General features: G+C 36.2%; 1 protein-coding gene across 2 annotated transcripts; it reads right to left on the reverse strand.

Moving 5' to 3' along the window:
* Positions 1–1,580: 1,580 nt before the first annotated feature.
* LOC131029633 (BTB/POZ domain-containing protein At5g48130) lies at positions 1,581–8,465 on the reverse strand. Of its 2 annotated transcripts, XM_057960203.2 has the most exons (5): positions 7,267–8,465; positions 6,808–7,063; positions 4,498–4,567; positions 3,210–4,352; positions 1,581–2,656 (listed from the first exon to the last, which is right to left on the reverse strand). In XM_057960203.2, exons 2-5 carry the CDS (start codon positions 6,969–6,971, stop codon positions 1,832–1,834), a joined length of 2,202 nt encoding a protein of 733 aa, XP_057816186.1. In that variant the 5' UTR covers positions 6,972–7,063; positions 7,267–8,465; the 3' UTR covers positions 1,581–1,831. The 2 variants fall into 2 exon arrangements, with proteins under 2 accessions (XP_057816186.1, XP_057816185.1); XM_057960202.2 differs by having other exon boundaries at positions 6,808–8,465.
* Between the last annotated feature and the right edge of the window lie 14,439 nt (positions 8,466–22,904).

The raw sequence follows: 22,904 nt of genomic DNA on the forward strand, positions 1-22,904 counted from the left end.
GATTATGATTAATAGTTCCTACTTACAAAATTGTTAATTGGTTGGGATGAATATGTTTGCTTGTTAGGCCTTCCTATCAATGAGGTAATGTCAATGCCGCAATGAAAGCAACCATATTGACTAACATAATGATTGATAGGGCCTACTAAACATAATGATTGATCAACTAAGATGAGTATGTTTGCTTGGTTGGGTTTATTGTCTATACACTAATGCCAATGCCACAATACTCACATAATGGTTAATTAGTTAAGACGTGTATGCTTGCTTGCTTGATATCCCTTTCTTTCCCGTAGTTGAAAATTCCAATAAAAATTTCTTTCTATAAACTTCTTAAATTTTTTTTTTCTTGGCATTGCTTCTATCACTAAAACTATTTCATATTTGCATATAGTACTTCTATGACTAAAAAAATTTCACCTCTACATTTGGCCCTTCAACACTAAACAATCCTCACATCCACATAGTAATCAATTCTACGTTACTTGGAAGGCTTATTCTATGACAACATATATAATCTCTAATATGCCATGTGCTTTATGCCAATACACATTTGCCTCCTCATATCTATATCCAAAAAAATTAAATCACATTAAGTGGAAGGCTCGATCTACACCCAAATCAATTAATTAGATGAAAGTTCACAAGGAGTTGGTTTTGGGCTGCCTTGGTTTGGGAGGGTGGTCGATGGTTGAGAAGCCCCTTCCCTCTTGCTCTTTGCTCCCTTTCGATTTGTGCTTGACCTCTAATCTTGGGAGTTCCATTAGGCACGATTCTTGCATGGCTTTGGAGAGGAATGGTGTTTGTGCTCCAAACTTGTTGGAATAGTTTGACTTCTTACCACCATGAGTTAGTCAATCTTTCATATGTTTGGACAGCTATTTAGTACAAATTATTATGAGATATTTAATTAAATTTTTTAATTATATTATTTTTAATTAAATTTATTGATCAGCCTTCATCAGTAATGATTTATAAAAATACATTTTTCATAAGTGAGAATGGTCTATTTAATACTCATTGCTTCTAGGTGATGTTCATAAGGGTGAAGGATTAGATTTATCATTTATTCAAGGGGCCACCCATCACAATACTACTTCTACTCAAATATAATTGACCTTAGAATTTCCCCCAAGATCAAGTCCATGCATCGAAAATTCTACAACGTCACTCATCCAAATAATTCTTGAACTCAAGCATGGTTAACCATAATTTTTTTCAATATCAAGCTTATTATAAATTTATAATTAAATTTGATGACTGAACTCCTGACAAATCTGGATACTTTATCTTTGCAGACATCACCTATGTAGATCTATATACACTTATGAAAGATATGGTTTATTTAAAAACTATACAATCAGATCTGATAAAACATCACATTACTTATAACATTATTCTTAATATTAATTATAACATTATTCTTAATATTAATTAATTTGTCCCCAACCTTAAGTCCCATTAAATTCAAATCTAGAAAGAGATGCTATTGCAAGAAAATCAAACAAATTATTGATTTCCAAACAATAGACTTTTCAAAACAATTTTAAGAAAATCAAACACATTATTCAGATAACCAGTTTTTGCTTTAAATGCCAACATTTACTTCAATAAAAACCTTATTTTGGTTATTATATACAAATCTCTGCAAATTGGACTGTCACTATATAAAAACCAAGTATATTTACTCCTCTCAAGATACAAAAACAATGCCATATTTTGAATCATTTCATTCCTTGAACTGGACAAGTTACAAACTTGTTTTTCCTTTGTAAAGATCTTGTGAGCATAGTCAGACACCAGCCCAGCTTGATTGAATTTTATAAGTATTTTAAGAATAAGAGAAATTTCGACGATGTAAATGATGGAGTTGAAGGACTGCTTTGTCTGGAGGGTTTCCTTTGTTTTGATTGACCTCTGCGATTGTATCTTTAGCTTCTCTTAAATCGGGTGGTGAATCTGAATCTGAATCTATTTCTTGTATTTCTATATTCTGATCAGTCTTCCCCTTCCGAAAACTAAACCTCCTGAGATTTTTCCATAACTTCTGAACAAAGTTTGCATTGGATTTCCTCTGCGAAAGCCAATTTGGTTTACTTCTTGTAGTGAATGCATTGCATCCAGTATCAACTGGTTTACTCATGCTAATCACTCTAAAGCTCTCTGACTTTCTACTGGATTGAATGCTTCTGTCTTTGTCCGATTGCTTTTTGTTGTCTTCAAGGTTTTTCTTCATTGTACCGAGCTCTTCCTCCAGATTCCTCAACCTGAGGCTTGTAGCTTCATAGTCTGACTTCAGATTTGCAGCTTGGCGAAAAGCTGCATCTCTTTTCAGACAAACTCCTAATGGCAATCCTTCCTCATCCTCGCCAGTTCTAGATGTAATAGCATCTGATAGAAGATTCCCTGATGGGATTGAACTTCTCTGAAGAAAGGCCAATGGGTCAATGTTATCATTCCTCTCAAGTTGCACAATGTCAGAATTGGGCCAAATGCTGCGTGTTTGCACTTGCTGCAGGAACATGGCTTGGACTATTAGTCGCAGGGGCATTAGCTCATTCTGAACAGCATGAATACATGCTTCTTGTGACAATTTCTGAACCTTGAGATATTTGCACACAGAAAGGCGTTCTTCATGTGAGAGTTGAGAATGTGCCTGCACGAGTTCAGAAAACAGGCATCAACTAATGACTCCTTAATGTTGAAATATACTGATTAGCAATAATGTTCAGACCCTAATTATAACAGATCCAAAATTTCCCATGATTGGAAATTTTTGCTGTTAGACTAAACAGAAAATGCAGTCAAACAATTAAGCATTGAGGAATGCTAAACTTTAATGGGAATGGAGACCTTATCAAAAAAATATTTTGTTATTTGGAATCAAAAGCTAAACTGAGTAAGATATTGCATACTTGTCTTAATAGTTTCTGGATTTGACTGTGTGATTGGTTTTCTCATCAATGTTTTGGATCATGCTCGATGTTCCATGATTGGGATGAGTAAGTGAAATCTATTGGTCTCTTTTTAAGCTTACTAATCCTGATGATGGATCATGGAGCATGATCCAGAACATTGATAAAAAAAATCAATCACACAGTCAAATCCAGAACTGTCAAGACAATTTATCATGGACTGTGGAAATTGCATGCATTTATTGCATGAGCATTCATGCTTCAAGAGACTACAGGATGGATTGAAAATCTTACCGTAAGGTATGTGTGGATTGCTTTGTAGAGTAAATCATGACTAGACCTTGCAGAAGGAGGCAAAACCCCAATAAGTTCAGAGAATTTACTTGGATTTAAATTTTTCTCATAAGCAATCTGTGCAAGATATTCATCCCAGAGACTTGCCACAGTAGCAACTGTCTCAAAACCTGATAAATTGCTACTAGTCCTCTGTATTCGTGAATGGTCCATTGTAATGGATTGCTGATACATGAAAATGGAGACTATTTGCTTCATACTTTCTAACTCTTTGTTAAAACCAGTACAAGTGACCGAGTTTGTTGGCAAGAAAAACATATCAACTGTTGCATATTCCAGTTGAGTAGCAATTCTAGCTTCCAAATGATCTTTATATTCAATGTTAAGGTTGCAGCTTAAACACACACGAAGCAAAGAAAACAGGAAATCAAGAGGTTCAGAATGCCCTTCCATAGGAAGCAGTCTGGTGACACAATCTAATAAGCCATTCAAGTTGCCATTTCTCTTTTGTTTTTCAGCTATACCATTTGAACCCTGTTGTCTTTTATCCCCAAGTATCCATTTGGTACCATATTGTACAATCACTCGACTGATCATCATCTCTTCCATTCCCTGCTCCTGCATTGAAACAATGATCCTCTCAAATAGTTCCATTGACATGGTTAGAAGATCCTTTACCCACCAATCATTGTTTGTCATTTGTCTTGAACTCGCACTGACATTGCTTAGGAATTGGGATTGTGTTAATTTTACATTTCTCTGTTGAGGATCAAGAACTTCGATGCAGGCGATGTAGGCTAAAGAGTCTATGCATCTACTCACAATATGAATTTCCTCAGCTAATGGAAGCAAATTTTCACATTTCTTGAGAACAATCAAGGTATCTTCCCAACTTTGAAGGACAACCTGAGTAAAATACACATCACTTCTCTCACAAAGGTTTCCTCTGGCATACTCTTCAGTCATTTCCAAAACCTCTGCTGCACATCTCAAGGCAGCAACATTGAAGGGGTCCATAAGTATCGTTGACCCGTAACAGAAGTTTGCAACAAGCTCAAATACTTCAAGTTGTATATCCAGAGTGATCTCTGATGCATTGGATAGATTTCGTTTCAAAAATCCACTCTTTGAAACAAGAGGATACTGCAGAGAAAGTCAAACACCATACACGAAATGTTAAAAAAAAATTGAAAATTTGTTGAATCAGAGTTCAACATCGGAAATCAGAGTTCAATTAATTATACCAGAGATTATGATCACATTCAAGGATGAATAATAAGTTCTCCACCTTATGGAGCTTGAAGCTGGAATCCTCGACGTGAACAATGACACTGGTAGGCAGACCTGTTGCTTCGCACCTGCATTAAACAATATGAAGAAAATGGTTACTTCTTAAATTGTAATACAACTGCTGAAAAATTTATGTTTAGTAAAATCAAGATGGCTTGCATAATAGGAAAGCAAAGAAGTTGTCACTCCATTAATGTTTTACAGAAATTTGGTATTTGCAAGACTTGCACCACACCATCAAAATCTCAGATCTTACAGAAAAATTCAGTTCAACCACAAATTTTAACAAAGGAAGAAAAGAATGGGAATTTGTTTCAATTTTCGTAGGATTTCCTCATAAAAACAGAACTTGAACATAAGATGCCGGGTACCCTGGCTATTCCATCCGGATAAAAAGATCAACAGATAAAACATTTTCAAAAAATAGAGAAATAAGTTAAAATTGTTCTAAAATAAATGCCCTATGTTACAGAAAGGTATCCAGTGTCATGAATACCGAGTACTCTAGTTACCTGTGTTAATTTGCGCCTAAGATTAAATCGTTGACACGATTTTAGTTTCAACCAACATATTTCATATGAAAATGACTATAACAGATCTGATTAATCTGAAATAGGATAATATTCAGAGCTATTAGATTTCTACAATTCATTCAAATAAATATGCAGTTTTTGGATTTGATGGTTAATCAAATCCAAAAACTCAATACTTATTATAAGATATATTTTCAAAAGTTCAGAATATATGCAGAAAACAGTTGATGCACTTGTTTACCGTATGATAGAAAGGATTGCTATATCAAGTATTCAGCAACACATTTTAACAACTGCAATATGTTGACACAATGGATCGACGATAAATCCTCAACATTCCCTGATTAACAATTAAATTATCAAAAAACTGCTTGCTACATTGAAAATTTTCATTTTCATGTACATTTATTGGTAGGAGGATTGTAATATTTCAAGGTAAAATAGAGGCAATCCTCTCATACAGAATCTTTAAGAGATCTAGATATTACTCCAAATTATTTCCTGTATATTCTATCTGACTTATGTTCACCCTCGGATGTGAAATATAAGCACTATTGCAGACTTGCTACAGTAAAAAACAGAACATAAAATTTTTATATTTATATGAATTTCTTATCTTTCTCTCTCCAGCAACACCATGACTTGTAGCAGTTCAAAGAACCCAATTCTCACTTACACTTAACTTTATGTGGACATTCCTTGTGCCAATTTCAACACTGATTCCAGATACACCAAAGCGCAGATACAAAACAGGTCACTTTACTTAAAATCTGTTGATTTTTTGTTTTATTTTGAGGGTAACATGCATTCTCCGTACCTGTTACATGCCCATTTTTGGCTGCATCTTGTTGAATACAGACAACTATTTAATCCCCAAAGGCAAGATATTGCAACTACTGGGGAGCCAGGTAATTGACCTATAATCTTGAGGGGGAAAATGGCTAGTTAGAAGGTTAAAAATGATTTTGGATAGGGAAAACTTTCTTGCTAAATATCTAGAAATGGAACTATTGGGATTTATTCTTTCTGGTGCTGGGGGCGACCATTTCTCCTGTGATTAGGCCACCAAGATGTGCTGATATCTGAAACCGTTCCATATCTTGTGCTGGAGAATTGGATTATTCTGGTAAAGGCCCCGCCAAGACCATCAGATATAAATCAGTAGTTGTCTTCCATGTTGTTCACAACAGATCGGAAGAGTTTCGGTTTCACGAATTACCACTGAGATCTCGAGACCGGGCCATTGCAATCCAAGGAGAAGAAACGCGGGGCTTCTGAAGTTTGAGCATCAAGAAGACTACTGCATATCATCTAGAAAAAATTTCTACAGCTGAACTTTGAATTTGTGTACCTTAATAAACATTTGAACCCTGAGCCTCCCTAAACCTTCTGAGCTCAAAACAGAATTCGGAAAGAAAAAAAGAAGTTCAACGGCCCAGAAAAATTGAGCCCAAAATTATGTATTGCTTTATGAATTCTTGCATCTTGCCAAGAGTTTGATTTTGATGCCAAGAATTCTAAGCTTAAAGCTACAGACATCTTTTATGGGTTAATAACGAGAATTCATGATCTAATGATTGAAGAAAACCTACAGTGTGCTCCAGTTATCCATTGATAAATACAACATTTCCAACAAAAACTAGAAAAAAGAAAATGATATCTTTCATCCAAAACACATCTTACTGACTAACCAAATTCAAACAAAGCCAGATCTGTGACTGCAGAAAAGTGAGACAGTTTTTCCTTTATATTTCCAAGCTCAAAAGCTTGCTTACCATGCCCGGATATTGTGTTGAAGTGCAGACCCAGGAGATGAACTGGATGATCCAATATGGCCACTGCTCTTTTTCTGCATGTTATCTTCTCCCTTATAAGCCGCATTCATAACCATGACCACATTCCTATCCTCTTCACTTAAAGGTGTTGACTTTAACATCATGGCATTATCCCCCTCATAACCTTCATAAATTGTGTCAGCTCGTCCAATCTCAGAAGTATTCCCATGGAGATCCTTCCACCTCCTTCTCTCACCTGGAACCATTTCTACAACTTAAAAACCAGCAAACAACTTGGGTTTCCACAATTTTACTGAGAATCCTTCAAGCAAGCCCAAAACATGGACTCCAGGAGCTTACGGTAATCTTCAACAGAAATTTCTTCAGGCAAGCATAAAACACAGATTCCATGAACTTGCAGTATTCTTCAAACAAAATTTTAAGTTTAAGATTGCATACACTTCAAGGAAGCATAAACGAGGACCCCACGAACTTGCAGTATTTTTCAACCAGTTTAGTCTCTCCAAAACATTCCAGGACCACTGCTCTGATCCTACTGCATCAGATACAGCTGCATTTGGATTCTGAAGTTCATTCTAGTAAACTAACCTATCTAATCTTCCTCATTGTAGGACTCATTAAGTACAATTTGTTCAATGAAATACTGACTGCTGTGAGTCAAACTTCAAACCAATGCAGGTGCACTTGATACGTTCTGAAGCTCACTTTCTAAAACAATATCTCTGCAGTAATCCTCAATGGGCGTGGCATTTTTGCACTAACAATGACTGTTAGGATCCAAAATTCAGCAAATCTCTGCAATCTCAGCAAGTGTGCATCTCATTTCTCATAACATTTGCACGAGTTTTTCTACACAGCATTTAACAGTTGACATTAACCAAACTTCAACACATATTCCCAGTATTTTTCAATCTAGATCTCAGTATAAATGCATGGCTTTTCATACAACTATCTGTGACTTTATGTGGATGACATCATTGTCATTCTCTTGACTGCTAAAAACCCGAACTTCAAAACCAAATATGCGGACTATTCTTGAATACCCATCTCTGTGTTGCACCATAAATTCATGACTTCTGCTATAAACCACTGGCTGTTAAAACCCAAACTTCAACAAATCACTGCAATATTCTCCAATGCCCAACACCGTTTATCCACCATTAATGCATAATTTGTGTTACCAAACAAAAGACCGTTAAAATCCAAGCTTGTAAACCAAACATCTGCACTCTACTTAAATGCCCATCTTATTCACCATCATAAATGCACAGCTTATGTTTCAAAATCTGACTGTAACAACCCAAAACTCCGAATTTTTTTAACTACTCCTTACAAAATCACAAATAACCTCAGTAATACATAAAGTCAAGCATTGAATGTTCTGCACTGGACATTAATTGAACATCGGGTCCGCTGGATTTTTATGGCAAATGCACCATCTTTAAACATTACAACTACATAGAGGGTGTTCTAGATAGATTTTAGTATTGAATTAAATATTTGAACAGATCTGGTTTACCCACTTTAAGTCATACATGCATGCAGAGATTAGAGATGAAGTCAATGATGAGTTGGTTGTTGTAGAATTTTGAATGATAGGGTGGCAGTAATATGCTGGCTAAGCCCGTTATCTCTGCTACTTCTGAATTGCCATTGGAGTAAATTAGGTATTCATATCTCACTGCAAATGCATGTCGATCTATTTATAAGCTCAATCCGAACCACCTACAAAAATAAGAAAATTGTGTTCAAATTATTATTTTTGGTTTGGTTGTATGGCTAACAGATTTTCTGATAAGAATTAGTATTTTTGGTTTGTTTGTGAGTGTTTTAATGAATTTTCTGTTTTTAAGTATTGTTGTTGGATTAGTTATTATCTTGTTGATGAATTTTCTGTTTTTAAGCATTGCTGTTGGCGTAGTTGTAAGGTTGTTGAAAATATTTAATGAAAAATAAGATAGCAGTTTGTTGTTGTTGGTATGGTTATAAGGTTAAATATGTTTAGTGAAGATTGGGAGGTAATTGTATGTTCAAAGGTAGTTCATAGTTAGTATTGAGGTTTAATTTTATATGTATTTATTTCAATTTAATGATATAAAATTTTGTAAGATATTGGTTTTAAAATTATTTTATAATAATATTGATGAATAATGCTTTATATTCATTGTATTTTATGTTATGTATGTATATAAAAGATATATATTCTAATAAGATGTATAAAGAATTATAAATTATTTTGGATTGATTGGAGTTGTGGGAGTGGTAGTTGAACAACTAAATTTTAAAGTTGAGAAACTAAATGTAATAATTAGGTGTATTTAGTTTTAGAGTTGATGAAGAAAGGTGAAATCGATGTGTCTCTAGAATCTGTTGTCCTTAAGACTAGAAGTTGATCCTCTCTATTTATGTTTTGTCATAGACTTGCATAAAATATGTCTTTGTCTAGGTTGAGTTTTTGGATTTGAGATGATTGCATGGACACGTTTTCGCTCTAATAGCCATTAAACCAAACTTGCAATTTTTATGTTTCTACTCTTTAGTTCATTGAATTCACAATTATACATTATACTTTGTACACTAGCAATATTTTAAAATGTCTTTAGTGGGATCTACTAGGTACATGTTCCCTTAGGTCAATCCCTAGAGAAGATGGAATGTATAGCCATGCGAAGGATTGAAGACAATACTTGAAATAGTGTAGATATCCTATGATGATGCAATGCATATGATAAGGCTTAGTCTCTAGATTAGAAATATTTTTTTATTAATTAATCTAGTAGAACATTGAATTATAAAGTTTAGATATTTCGTATTTTTCTAGATACTTTTTTTAAAAATATTCCTTGTTGTAGAAGTATCTTTGTATTCCTTTATAAAACTTGATATAAAAAGGATTTGGTAATTTTTTCGTTTTTTTTTAGAAAACTTCTCGAGTGATTTATTCTTGCATGCTTTTATCAATTGGTATCAAATTTGTGTAATTGCAATCTTAGATTAGGTCTTCTAAAAGGCTTTGGCCAATCCTTACTAGATCCCTCATCTTTGGTTACCACAGTTCTAGTCTCTTTGATTATTTTGATTGGTTGATTCTCTAGGTTTATTTATAGCCCAAAGATTGAGTCTCCTCGAAGGTTTCACCCATTACCCTTGCTAGATCTCTATAATCTTTGTCTCAAGTACACCATTGCAAAGCTTCATAGCTCATTTTTAAGGACTTTGGATTTTTTTTTAAAGGTTTCTAATAATCTCTTTATTGATCTTTGATGTTCACACATCCAACTCCTCAAGATATTTAATTTAAAAAAAATAAAAAATTCGAGCTTTCAAGCTAAGTTATGTCCTCAAAAGATATGTTGCTTTGTAACCATCAATGCAGTTTTTTATATCTACTTGTTCTTTTTGTAGTGGCTCCTAATTGGAATACATGGTGATAAGATAATCTAAAAAGTTAGTGAATGCAAGTCCTCTCCAACAAATTCTATAAAGCCAACCAGAAACCTAAAATCATTGCATGCAAGGGTGTGTGCAGGATCATGAGGGCCCAAAAAGTGGCGATGAGAAAAAAAAATGTGTTTTTCATTTGCCCAAAAATGTGGAAATTTGCTTTGAATTTTTACATGAGTTGGGTAATAGTACAAGAAGTCATGGCAACAACCAAAGCAGAATGAATATTCGTTACGTTAAGGATTAAAAAAATATAAATATAATATTATATATTTGTATATGGTGAAAATGGATTGATAAACTATTGTAAAACCAACAAATATCCAACCACATAAAACACTAGTTCTACAACTAAAAATCCACCATACACCAATCAAGAACCTAAAACATGCAAAACATCAACAAAATAGAAAAGATTATACCATTCACATGCTTAGTAGGGTTTGATCTCTATTGTTTTCTATCTCCATTGATCTTGCTTGATATGGTTGCTCCGAGATTTTGTAGTGTGCACTTGAGAGCTCAACAAAGAACAAATTGTGGCTGTGTAGATGCTTGATTGCTTGATCACATGAAGGTTGATTAGATGCATTGATTAGCTAGATTACTAGATTATTATGGTTGACAAGGATGAAAGGATCCTTTTATATATAGAGTACCCTAAAAATGGAGGGCTAGGATTAAGAGGTGGAGGGATAAATGGTCGGCTAGGATTAAAGGGTGGGTATAAGAAATGATAAAATGTTAGAAAGGTGGTTAAAGGTAAATTAAGAGATGAACAACAATTGTCATAGAGGGAAAAAGCTAATTAAATAAATAGAGATCTATTTAATTAATAGAGAGAGTGGGACCAATTAAATAAATAAAATATTTATTTAATTTAAGGAAAGGATAATTTAAATAATTAAAAATATTTATTTAAATAGGGAAAGGCTAGAAGAGGATAAATGAATTAATTGAATAAATAAAAACCTATTTAATTAATAGAAGGCTTGGGATAAAATAATTAAATATTTATTTAATTAGGCTAGGACAACTTTAGGTGTCTACATTTGGCCCCTCTTTGAGACAATGCATCTTGTTGCATTGGCTCAAAGAAAATAAGATCAACCGATACAAGGTTTGCCCCAGGTAAGGAAGACAACATGTCCACTCGAGAGATTGGGTGAAAAATTTCGAAAAAAATTGCAAACAATCTCTCAAAAAAGAAGAATGGATAGAAGGGATAAGGATAAGACGACGGGGTCAAGCAGGTGAAAACTATACTAAAAAAGGATCAACGGGTAGGAAAAAGGTACTATGAGGTGAGCACAACTAGATAGGGTTCCACAACCTATATATAGCGGCCACGGGGAGAGATATCTCATTTACATCCATAGCATTTGAGAGATAAGAGCGCAGAGCATCCAGAGAGCTTAAGAGAGTAGTCAACAATTGAAGAGAAATGACAGTCAGATTGGATCGGTTTGATCGAGTTCGATGCATTGAGTGGCCTATAGACATGGGCAAGTTGCTATGTACCTCAAACTTGTTTGTTGATTTTTCTTTTAATGTGCATTTATTAGGCTAGATTAGAGGTCAAAGCTAAAATGTGGAAGTAGGTTTTTTAGGTTTTAGGTGCGTATATGCTAGGTTAGGGCGTGTATGTGTTGTGATGTTGTGTATAGGATAGATATGTGCGCGTATAGGTTTGTCATTGCATATGCATTGCTGATTACTACATATACCTGGATAATGGTGTGCATATGTCTGCAAAGCCGCGTATAGGTCTAGTAGTGACGCATATGCGTGTGACACTGTGCATGTGCTAGGTAAAACTATGTATGTGCAGTAATGCTGCATATAGGAAATGCCTTATCACATATATGTCAAAATAGGCAAAAATCAACAGTTCTGTGATAAACACATGTAATCAATTGGATAAACTATCGAGATGATAAATTCAAATAGGTGCCTCAACGAGGATAGGATTAAATTAGGGCAAGAATCAACGACAATGTGATAAACATGTATAGCCAATTGGATAAACTATCGAAGTGATAAACTACGATAGGTGCCCCTGGCGAGGTGTAGGATGCTAAGCAATTCTAGGATAAGCCATTGGATTGATAAAATTTGGCGAGTGCTCTAGCAAGATAGGATTAAGATTGAGTGCAATGTGATAAACATATACATTGACAAAAATAGTGCCATGTGATAAAAATAAGTACTAGATAGGGATAGAGCTTGATAAGCAACAACATGTGATAAACATAAATACTACAAGGCTAGGATATGATAAGATAAGATAAGTTGAACCATGTGATAAACATAAGTACTACTAGGACTGATGCGATTGGTTTGCTATGATTGCAGGGGTATCTAGCTCCATGAGTCATGGGAGAGATTTCCTATGACACAAAGGCTACAACCAAATCCAAGTGTGGATGACCACACAACAATAAAGGCGATGGGATTACGACATATCATGTTCATGCTTGAGATTTGGACAAACACAAGACTGTAGATTTCTCTTGTGAAGAGATGGCACTTTGAGACTTGCTCCTTTCATTTGTTGACTGGCGAGATGCCAATCACTCTCGAGGATGTACACAAGATTTTGAGGATACCGATCACAGGGGAGTTGGTCATCTATGATCGAGATGGGGATGTCGATGCTTTGTAGTGAGTGTTCAGGGATCCAGATCTAGTGATCATAAGACGACACCTTAGTTGGGAGGTTATGTTTAGGAGTGGACATGCATGGGTATCAGTGGTGGGTGGAATTATTAGCGAGTTCTTATGTCGTGACAAGTCGACTCATGACTTGGCTACTGGATGGGGTAGGGTTCTACAGATGTTGATGACAGAGAGCACGAGGTTTGCATGGGGTCCCTATGTACTTGCACACCTATATCATGAGTTACATTAGTTTGTATACCTCGGCAGTTGTGGCCTTAGATGCTAGGTTACTTTATTATAGGTTTGGGCGTATGAGCATATAGTTGTGACTAGACCAATTTGTTTCAAATTCAGAGGTCACGAACATGCCTACTTTCATTACTATTCTATGATCACTTCCCAGCCTCGGTTAGGGAAGTTGGAGTATTGGTGCAGAGTTATAAATGACATTGATACTGTTATATGGAGGCCATACTTGGACTGCAAGGTTTGGCCAGAGGATGAGACATAGTTACCCTTTTGCTTTAGGACCAGATGTTTGATAGGGCATATGCCTTATATCTTGGATAGACATCTACCTGGCCAATTATCTAGATAGGTTGATGGGATACAATAGATGCCGAGGGGCTTTGGAGAGTTTGCTCATACTATTCGTGAGTAGGTACACTCAGGACTAGTTCAGTCATATGATGTTGCAGTTGTAGAGTTCCAGTTACTTGTGCCCTTCCCACGCCTTATAGCCCCATCAGAGCTAGTTCCAAGGTTGGATGATGAGGATGATGATGGGGATGGAGGACCTAAATGGAGGAGGTGAAGGAGATGGGGAGCGAGGAGAGTGGTTTGAGAGAGGAGGGGAGTAGGGGATGATGGAGGTTGGGGAGGAGATTGAGGTCGAGAAGGGGATGGATGAGACAAAGTAGGTAGAGAATGGAGGCCACTCAGAGGGAGAGGGAGACAACTAGTATAAGGTTCCATACAAGAACAAGGACAGATCCAGGGTGCCCAACAACAGGAGAGGAGAAATGAGGAGAGGGTGGAGGCTGTAGGAGGAAGATGAGTTGGATTCCTTTAGAGATCTAGAATAGGGACACATAAATGAGATTGAGGATCTAGAGAGAGAGGTGGCTTGATTGAGGAGATAGTTACAAGCGGCCCGAGATGAGCGGGATAGTGCTATAGAGTGATACACAATCGCTAAGGAGGCCATTCAGACAGTGAGGGCCACACAACAAGGAGATATAGGATCAAGTTATGCTTGTTGTTTGAGGGTTGGGGGTGAGATTAGTTATTGGAGGAACCTGTATGAGGTCCCAGTTCCTCCACACCTCAGGGCAAGGAGCTATAGGTAGGGTTCACATACCACTATCACATGGAGAGATAGGCAGAGGGCTTCTAGTGGTGGACTTTTGGGACCACCACCACCACTAGGGTCAGCGAGAGGAGGGTGGCAAAACGATCCAGGGGCTAGGCCTTCATAAAATCAAATTTCATCAAGACCTACCGCCTCTAGGGGAGGGACTTCATCATAGCTCTCTTGAGTTTGCTTTTCTATCAGTTGATTTTGTTTGATGATGTAGACACCTTCAAGTGATTTTTAGTTATATGATTTTTGGACATCATTGTATCATGACACATTATTTTTTGATCTATGTGTGAGATGATCTATTTTGGTGGTGACTATATGCATGTGTGATGTTATGTGATGCATTTATGATATATGATTCTATATGTTTATGATGTTTATGATGATGATGCATTTTATTTATGATGTTCCTATAATACAATACGATGCTTATGAAATGTATGTTATTTTCTATATGTGTATGCTATGTATGATGATGTTATGCATGCATGTGATTCTATATGATGTCTTTACATGATCTATGATGTGATGTGTGTACTGAAATGCATTTATGATTCTATATGGTTATGTGATATGCATAATGATGTAATGTTCCTATTTATGATGATGGAGATGTTATATGCTTCTAATGATATATGATGGATGCATGTATGTCCATTATGCTTATATAATATGCTAACAAGTGGTGTGTGCAGGATGTGATCTTATGATATGATTATATGCAAACTAATGTATGAATATGCAAGATGGATGTAAATATGAATTCTATGTATATGATATGTATGGTGCATACTAACATGTGATGATGCAGATGGACACTACATGAAATACATATAATTTTGGTGTGTCATCATACTCATTCATGTGATTCCAGACTACACGAGCGCGAGGAAGGATGATGGAGGACACAAGGGAAAAAGGGATGGAAGGTAGAAGATATGGAGGTGAATGAGCTTCTTTTGCTATTATCATCATAGCTTCTTATGGAAAATATAGTCATTCTAACATTTGCATGAAGATCAAACAGTTGCAAACAAGGAATGCCCCACTTCACACTAGACCCACAATGTCCTCATATCCTTGGACAAGCCATAGTATTACTAAGAGATAATCCATGAAAAACAAATAGGTGAACATACCCCATCCTCGCATTTCTAGTCAAAGACATCTTGGAAAAGCTAAAAGACATGTCACCACAAACGATAAAATCAAAAGAAAATTAAAGACTTGACACCAACATAAATTGAAATCCTCAAGTTATAAGTGTCTCTTGCCACATATGTTAACATGTTTTATTTGATCACAATGTTGTCATCCTGATAAAGGACATATAATGTTGAAAAACCCTATTCTAGTGAAAGTCTTCTGAAAGATTGATTTGTTGAAAGCTCATTGCTTCTTGTGTCTCATCTAAAACTGCCTTATTCCATGAAACTAATTCTTTTTTACGGAGAAGAGCAAAAATTTTATTGCAGATCAACGATGCAAGTGATCTTTTATTGTAGATTGTGTGCAAAAAGAAGGAAGGAATGAAAAATATGATGCTCCTCAAAACATGTGATGCCAAGAATCCACTTCCATCACTATGTTTATGATATGACCCCAGTTATAGATAGGACCTGATTTATTATGGGTGAAATAAAAGAGTGGAAAGTATTTATTATGGATGGTGAACCAATGTTAGGTAGATCAATAACAAGCTGTGATGGGAATGGGCAATTTTATTATGGAATGATAGGTTGTCTGTGCAAAGTAAAAGTGAGAAACTAAGTCCTAAAGGAGCGAGGAGAAAAAGTATCTACACATGGCATCGGTAACCCAATTTTCACCATGGTACTTGCCTAGGGCACCATCAAAATGGTTTTCATCATTGGACAAATTTATTTCTCTTTAATTTTTTTTTATAATTCAATTTTTTTGTGTTGCAAGGCGCTTGTTTTCTAAGTTTTCACCAAAGTGACTATTTTTATTTTTGATATTTTCTTGATATTTGTTTGTATTTTTTATTAGGATACTCTGAAAAGCTATGTATAAAACCTGCGAAGGTGCATGCTGCTGATTGGATCATCCAATGGTTCTCCCTCTGGCGTTGATAACTGATATGCACCTAATCCATAGACTATTGTGATGACATAAGCCTCAAGCCAATTTGGTTGAAACTTGTCCCTTTTCTCTCTGTCTTGTTGATTTTTGGGGTGTTCTCTTAAGACCAAGTCACCGACCTCAAATGTGTGAGGTTTTACCTTGTGATTGTAACTATGACTCATAAGTTGTTGATATGCTTTGAGATGATTGAATGTAGTTTGTTGATGCTCATCTAACAATTTTAAATCTTGCAAGCGGGAGATCTTGTAGTCTCCATCACCGATAAGATCACATAAGGAGACACGTAAAGAGGGTAACTCAACCTCAATGGGCAAGATGGCTTCAACACCATAGACAATTGAATATGTAGTAGCTCCAGTAGGTATGCGATAGGCCCATAGTGCAAGATTAAGTTGGATATGTCAGTTGCGACCAACGTCATCGACTATCTTTTTAAGGATCTTGAGGATAGTTTTGTTAGATGGTTCAACTTGACCATTACCTTGGGGGTTGTATGGAGTGGAAACAAAGTGATGAATATGGAATCGATCACAAAGATCACAAACATCCTAATTCTTGAAGGGACGTCCATTGTCTATGACGATGGAAAGGGGAACACCATATCAATAAATGATATAATTGAGAATGAAAGTTGCATTCTGCTTACCTATGACTTGTGTGATAGAGATGACCTCAATCCACTTTGTGAAATAATTTGTGGCTGTGATGATGAATTTATGGTTGTTGGAAGATGGAGGGTGAATCTTGCCCATGAGATCGAGTCCCCACTGAAAAAAGGGCCATGGAGTAACCATCAATTGAAGTTCCTGTGCTGGTGCATGAATTAGGTCTCATGAATCTGACACTACTTGCATTTCCTAATAAACTTCTCCATTCTAGGCCAGTAATAACCAGTCCTTGTAAGTTTCTTGGCTAAGGTTGGACCACTAGAGTGAGCCCCACATATACCTTTCTGGACTTTACGCAATGCAATTTGAGCTTCATCACTTTCTAAACATCTAAGAAGAGTACCATTGAGATCTTGTCGCTAAAGTGTGTCAGCTATGATGAAATAATGGGAGGATTGGTGAATGAAGGTACGACTTTGGTTATTGGAAAGGTCAGGTGGAAGGGTGTTATCATGGAGGTATGTGAAAATGTCATCATACCAAGGGGAATTTGGACCAACAACACATATTAATTCTGATGGAGTGATCTCATATGCAGGAACCAAAAGATTACCCACCAAGAACTCACAATGGGTTTCATTTTGTGGCATGTCTATCAAGGAGGCAATGGTAACCATAGCATCTGCAACTCAGTTGTTCTCTCTTGGTGTTTGTTCAAAGACTATATCTATGAAGTGTTTCTTGAAATCATCTACCATTTTCTTGTAGGGCATTAGTTTTTCATCTTTTTTTTTATAATCATCATTTGTTTGATGGATTACAAATTGAGAGTCCCAAAAAACATGAAGTTCTTGGATCTTCCATTGAACTGCGATCCGTAGACCTCTTGTCAATGCCTCATATTTTGTAATGTTGTTTGTGCAAGGGAAGAATAGACGATATGATTTAGGAATATAATCCCCTTGATGTGTAATGAAGAGTATGCTTGCTCTTTCTCCATGTTGAGTATATGAACCATCAAAATATAATTGCCACGTAGTCTAGATTTTGTCACTATGAAGATAGATTCATTTGGAAATTTGGATATAAGAGGAGAATCGTCGATCATTGGTGCATCTATAAGTTGGTCTACAATGACTTGTCCTTTAATATCTTTTATGTCCACATACTCAATGTCAAATTCTCTTAACATCATGACCCTCTTAGCCAGTCTACCTATGAGAGTTGCTTTGATGAGTAAATATTTTAGTCGATCAATCCTTGCTACGAGCTTTGTCTTGTGAGTTAGCATGTAATGACACAATTTATACAAAGCAAAAACCACGACAAGACACACATGCTCAATTGGAGTATAATTAATCTCATATCCTACCAATGTGTGACTGGTGTAGTAAATGGCTCGTTCTTTTCCTTCATGGTCCTATTGTGCCAAGAGTGCCTCCAATGCTGTAGTTGTTGTTGATATGTAGTGTAACAATGATTTTCCTTGGATTGGTGGCATAAGCACTAGTGGATTCAAGAGATAGTCTTTGAGGATTTGAAAAGCCTATTGAAATTTATCATCCCACTCAAACTTGATGTTCTTGTGAAGTAGATGTTGAAACATATGACACTTATCTATGAGTTGCACTATGAATCTACATATTGACTAAAATCTTCCTTGCAATGACCTAAGTTGGCTAATATTCTTAGGATGAGGTATCTCTAAAACAACTCTGACTTTTGTTGGATCTGCTTCAATACCTAGTTGTGAGACAATGTATCCTAGGATTTTCTCGGAGGTCGCTCCAAAGACACACTTCTTGGGATTCAATCTGACTTTGTACTTTTCCAAGTGATCAAAAACCATTGATAGGATATCTAAATGTTCTTCCCTTGTAATAGATTTTCCCAAAAGATCATCTACATAGTCCTCCATAGTAACATGCACAAGGTCATGAAAGATTGTTGGCATTGCTCTCTGATATGTGGCCCCTACGTTCTTTAATCCAAAGGGCATGACGTTCCAACAAAGGTACCCCACAGATATGTAAATGTTATCTTGTGTTGATCTTCAGGTGCTATCCTAATCTGATTGTATTCGGAGAATCCATCTATAAGTGATAACATTGTGTGTCCTACTGTGAGATCGACGATCAAATCAATGTTTGGTAGAGGAAAATCATCCTTGAGACAAGCTTTGTTGATGTGTCTAAAATGTGTGCATGTTTTGATGCTGCTATCAGGTTTTCTAATAGGTACAAGATTAGAAATCCACTCAGGATAGTCAATTGGTCTGATGAAGCCAACATCCAATAACTTTTCAAGCTCAACTTTTACTAATAGTGCCACATGTGGATGCATCTTAGACAACTTTTGTTTAACTGGTTTGGTGCTTGAAGTAACTGTCAAGTGATTCATAACCAAATTTGTATCAAGTCTAGGCATATCTGCATATGACCATGCAAAATTTATTTGTCTCTCTATGAAGAACTTTGTGAACTTTGGTCGCTCAATTTCTATCAATGATTGTGCAAGAAAAATATTATGTGGTACCTCCTATGTTCCAATGTTTGTTTTGATGGTTTCTTTGATCAACATACATGAATTTTCTTGATATGATGTAATGGGGAGAGTGTCAAACCTTCCATCCTTCAGTTCCTAAGAGAGGTTTTTACCATTGGATGTGTCCTTTCTTTTTACTTTTTTGGGGTAAAAAAACGCCACGGTGCAGTTTTCACTAAAAGACCCATTATTTGTTTTCATTTTAATATTTTTGTGACTGGAAGGTTTGTCGCTCTCTCCAAAGTATGCCATGCTATTGAATTCAATTATGTATTCTTCTTTGTGGTCCCCAAGAGGGAGATCATCTCTTATACCAAGGTAGTTATTGAAGGCCTCATCATTTTGGAACGTGTCAAGTTGTGGAGGCTCTTGTTGGTCCCAATGAATGAGTTGTGGATGGACAAGGGGAAGGCCATCAGTATGTTCAAAATCGACAGGTGCAAGGGTAAAGATACAAGAATCTGCGTGTATGTCAATAAGGTTATCGAGGTTGTCACTGCTACTCCCCTCATTAGTCTTGATCATGAACAAATCTAAATCGACATCACTAGAAGGACACTCAACAATGAGAGTTCTCACTTTTTGTGGTTTTCACCTAGAGCCTCGAGACATAGAGGGTTTGACATCCCAAAAAGTCTTTATCCATGATTCACTACTATCTTTCTTTTCTTGAGTTGTAGAACTAGATGATGTTGCTTGACCAACTCTAAATAACTCTCTAATTTTTTATTTTTTTAGTGGGTTCACCTAGTTCTCTGATTTTTTTTGCAAACTCATAATCACTAGATGATTTGTCACAGCCCCATTCCATTCATTTGAACCTGTAGAATAGTTTCTCTCTTATCATTGGTCATTAGTGGAAGCGAGATGAGTGATTTGTAATGTTGCTTGGGAATCAAGACCATATAATCTCAATGGTGCAAAAGCAAGTCCTTTTGTTCATTATTTTTTTGTTACTAATTTAGGTTGCAACGGTTCAACAATACCTTTCTTTTGGAGGCCAAGAGGACCTTTTCCATCATATCCCATCTTTTGTAGAAACTTTAAGCCTTTTCCATAATTCTCAACCGGTATTGTGATGTGGTCTTGATTAGGTTGTTCTTCTGGTTTCTTATAAAGCATCTTGTAAATATCTTCTTCTTCTTCCATTTCACCCCATTTCTTGAAAGTAGTGGGATCCCATTTGATAATGATTGTTGATATTTGTCTTCAAGGATGTGGTCTACCATAATTCTAAAGAGAGTCAATTAATTGTCTTAGATACATGGTTTGATTCAAGTTATATTCTCCCATTCCTTTGTCTTTGAATTTTCCTTTAAGTTCTTCTTTCTTTGAAGCGAAGGTTTTTAATGATTCCGGATCAATGTATGTCGAAGATGGAGTAGCCTCTCGATTAATTGGGACTATTGTTTTATGTCTTGGTTGAAGATTGTTGCAATATATATAAGGATTTGGATCACCTTTGACTGTCACTTCAACTTTATTGTGTGGAAACTTTATACATTGGTGATAAGTTGAAGGCATTGCTCTCATTTCACGTATCCATGGACGTCCCAAAGGTATGTTGTATCTGAGATCAAGATCAAGGACTTGGCAAACCACATCCTTTATTATTGGCCCAATGCTTAAAGGTAGGATGATTGTGTTAGCAACAATCAGGAAGGAAGACTGAGAGGGGGTGTGAATCAGTCTTCACTAGGTCAAAGAAAATTAAACTTCAAAACATAAACTGATAAACTGTAGCAATGAATCAAATAAGAAAATTAACAACACAACACATAACACTAATATTTTGACATGTAAAACCTGGTTAAGGGAAAAACCACGATGGAACCTACCCACTGTAAGATGATACTCTGTAGTAGTATGTGAAAATATTACAATGGGGAATGCACATGCATTCAGGTACACTGCCTGGAGCTCACTGCTCAAAAGATATATTCCGAGAAGGCTACAACCCTCAGGGAAGTCTCACTGACTTACAATATGAATCAAACTACAATTCGGAGGAAATGAACTGCAATGATAGCATCTACAAATGCCCGATGACAGTTTCGGTTAGGCACAAATGTCTGCTCTGCAACACCAATCTCACCACAAACTCAACATCGAAGGATAAATCTCTTGTTTGAACATTCACCTCTCTCTGATAATTCAGACACAATACCAACACCTAAATTACATAAGTATCTCACCTATAAATACAAATCATCAACCTTGATAACAAGGTCAGCTAAACCCTCAACCCTCAACTCATAATTACAAAAATAACATTACACGATACAAAGATCGATCACCAGATCAATATTATGATTTACATTGCATAGCATGGACCTAATTCGAATTCCCAAATGATCGCATCCACCATAAATCATGCCAAGATCAATCGCAACATGCTACACTACCAGAAATACCGCATAACACAAAAATCATTACTGGTTCATAGAAATCTCCAAAAACTCACACAACGATCAATGTGGATCCGCCAAAAAAAAAAAGACATGACTAGGAAACACCAACAAGCACATTAGAACCATCTGGAATAGTTGCACCAACCCCACTTTTCAAATCTTCATCGATCAACATCTAGAAAGCTCAAGAACACAACCAATCGACAACTATCACAAAGAAAGATAACTTGCAGAGCACAAGATCTGATCACACTAGAATATACTAGAGGAAATACCAGATTTTGCAAAACAATGATCAACAAAACCAAACTTCAAAACTGGATCAAAAACTCTTTCCAAACTCACCAAAATAAATCATAGGAATATGTTGACATCAATGACAACAACATATCCTAGCAACAACAATGATAACAACCAAATCCAACAATATCCCCAACAATCCAACAACCTCCCCCTTTGGCATTGATGGCAACATATGAATGTGAAAAACAATCAATGCAAAGAAAGAAGATATCACCAACAAACTCCCCCTAAGATCAAAATAGATAAAGTAATTTTTCACATGATCTCTCTCCCCCTTTGACAACAATGCCAAAGATCTCCAAAACAGAAAATCAAACTCCCTCCCAATACATAATCATGAATCTCTCTCCCCCTGGGATACACAACCAAATCAACAGACTACTCCAGTAGAGGAGTGGCATCAACTCATCAATTCGGATAAAAGAATAAGGCTTTGAATTGCACCAAATCGATGGAACTTAATGCATCTAATTCTCATGAAGAGGGGTGGTACTCCAGCTTCACCTTCACTTCACTGACTTTCTCTCTCAAGTAGTTATACTTGATCGATTTATGCTTAGAATTTGAATGTTGCACCGGATTCTTGGACATGCTTATAACACTGGAATTATCATAGTATATAACAGTAGGCTTATC

Source organism: Cryptomeria japonica, chromosome 3 (assembly GCF_030272615.1).
Source record: "Cryptomeria japonica chromosome 3, Sugi_1.0, whole genome shotgun sequence".
NCBI classification, from domain to species: Eukaryota; Viridiplantae; Streptophyta; class Pinopsida; order Cupressales; family Cupressaceae; genus Cryptomeria; species Cryptomeria japonica.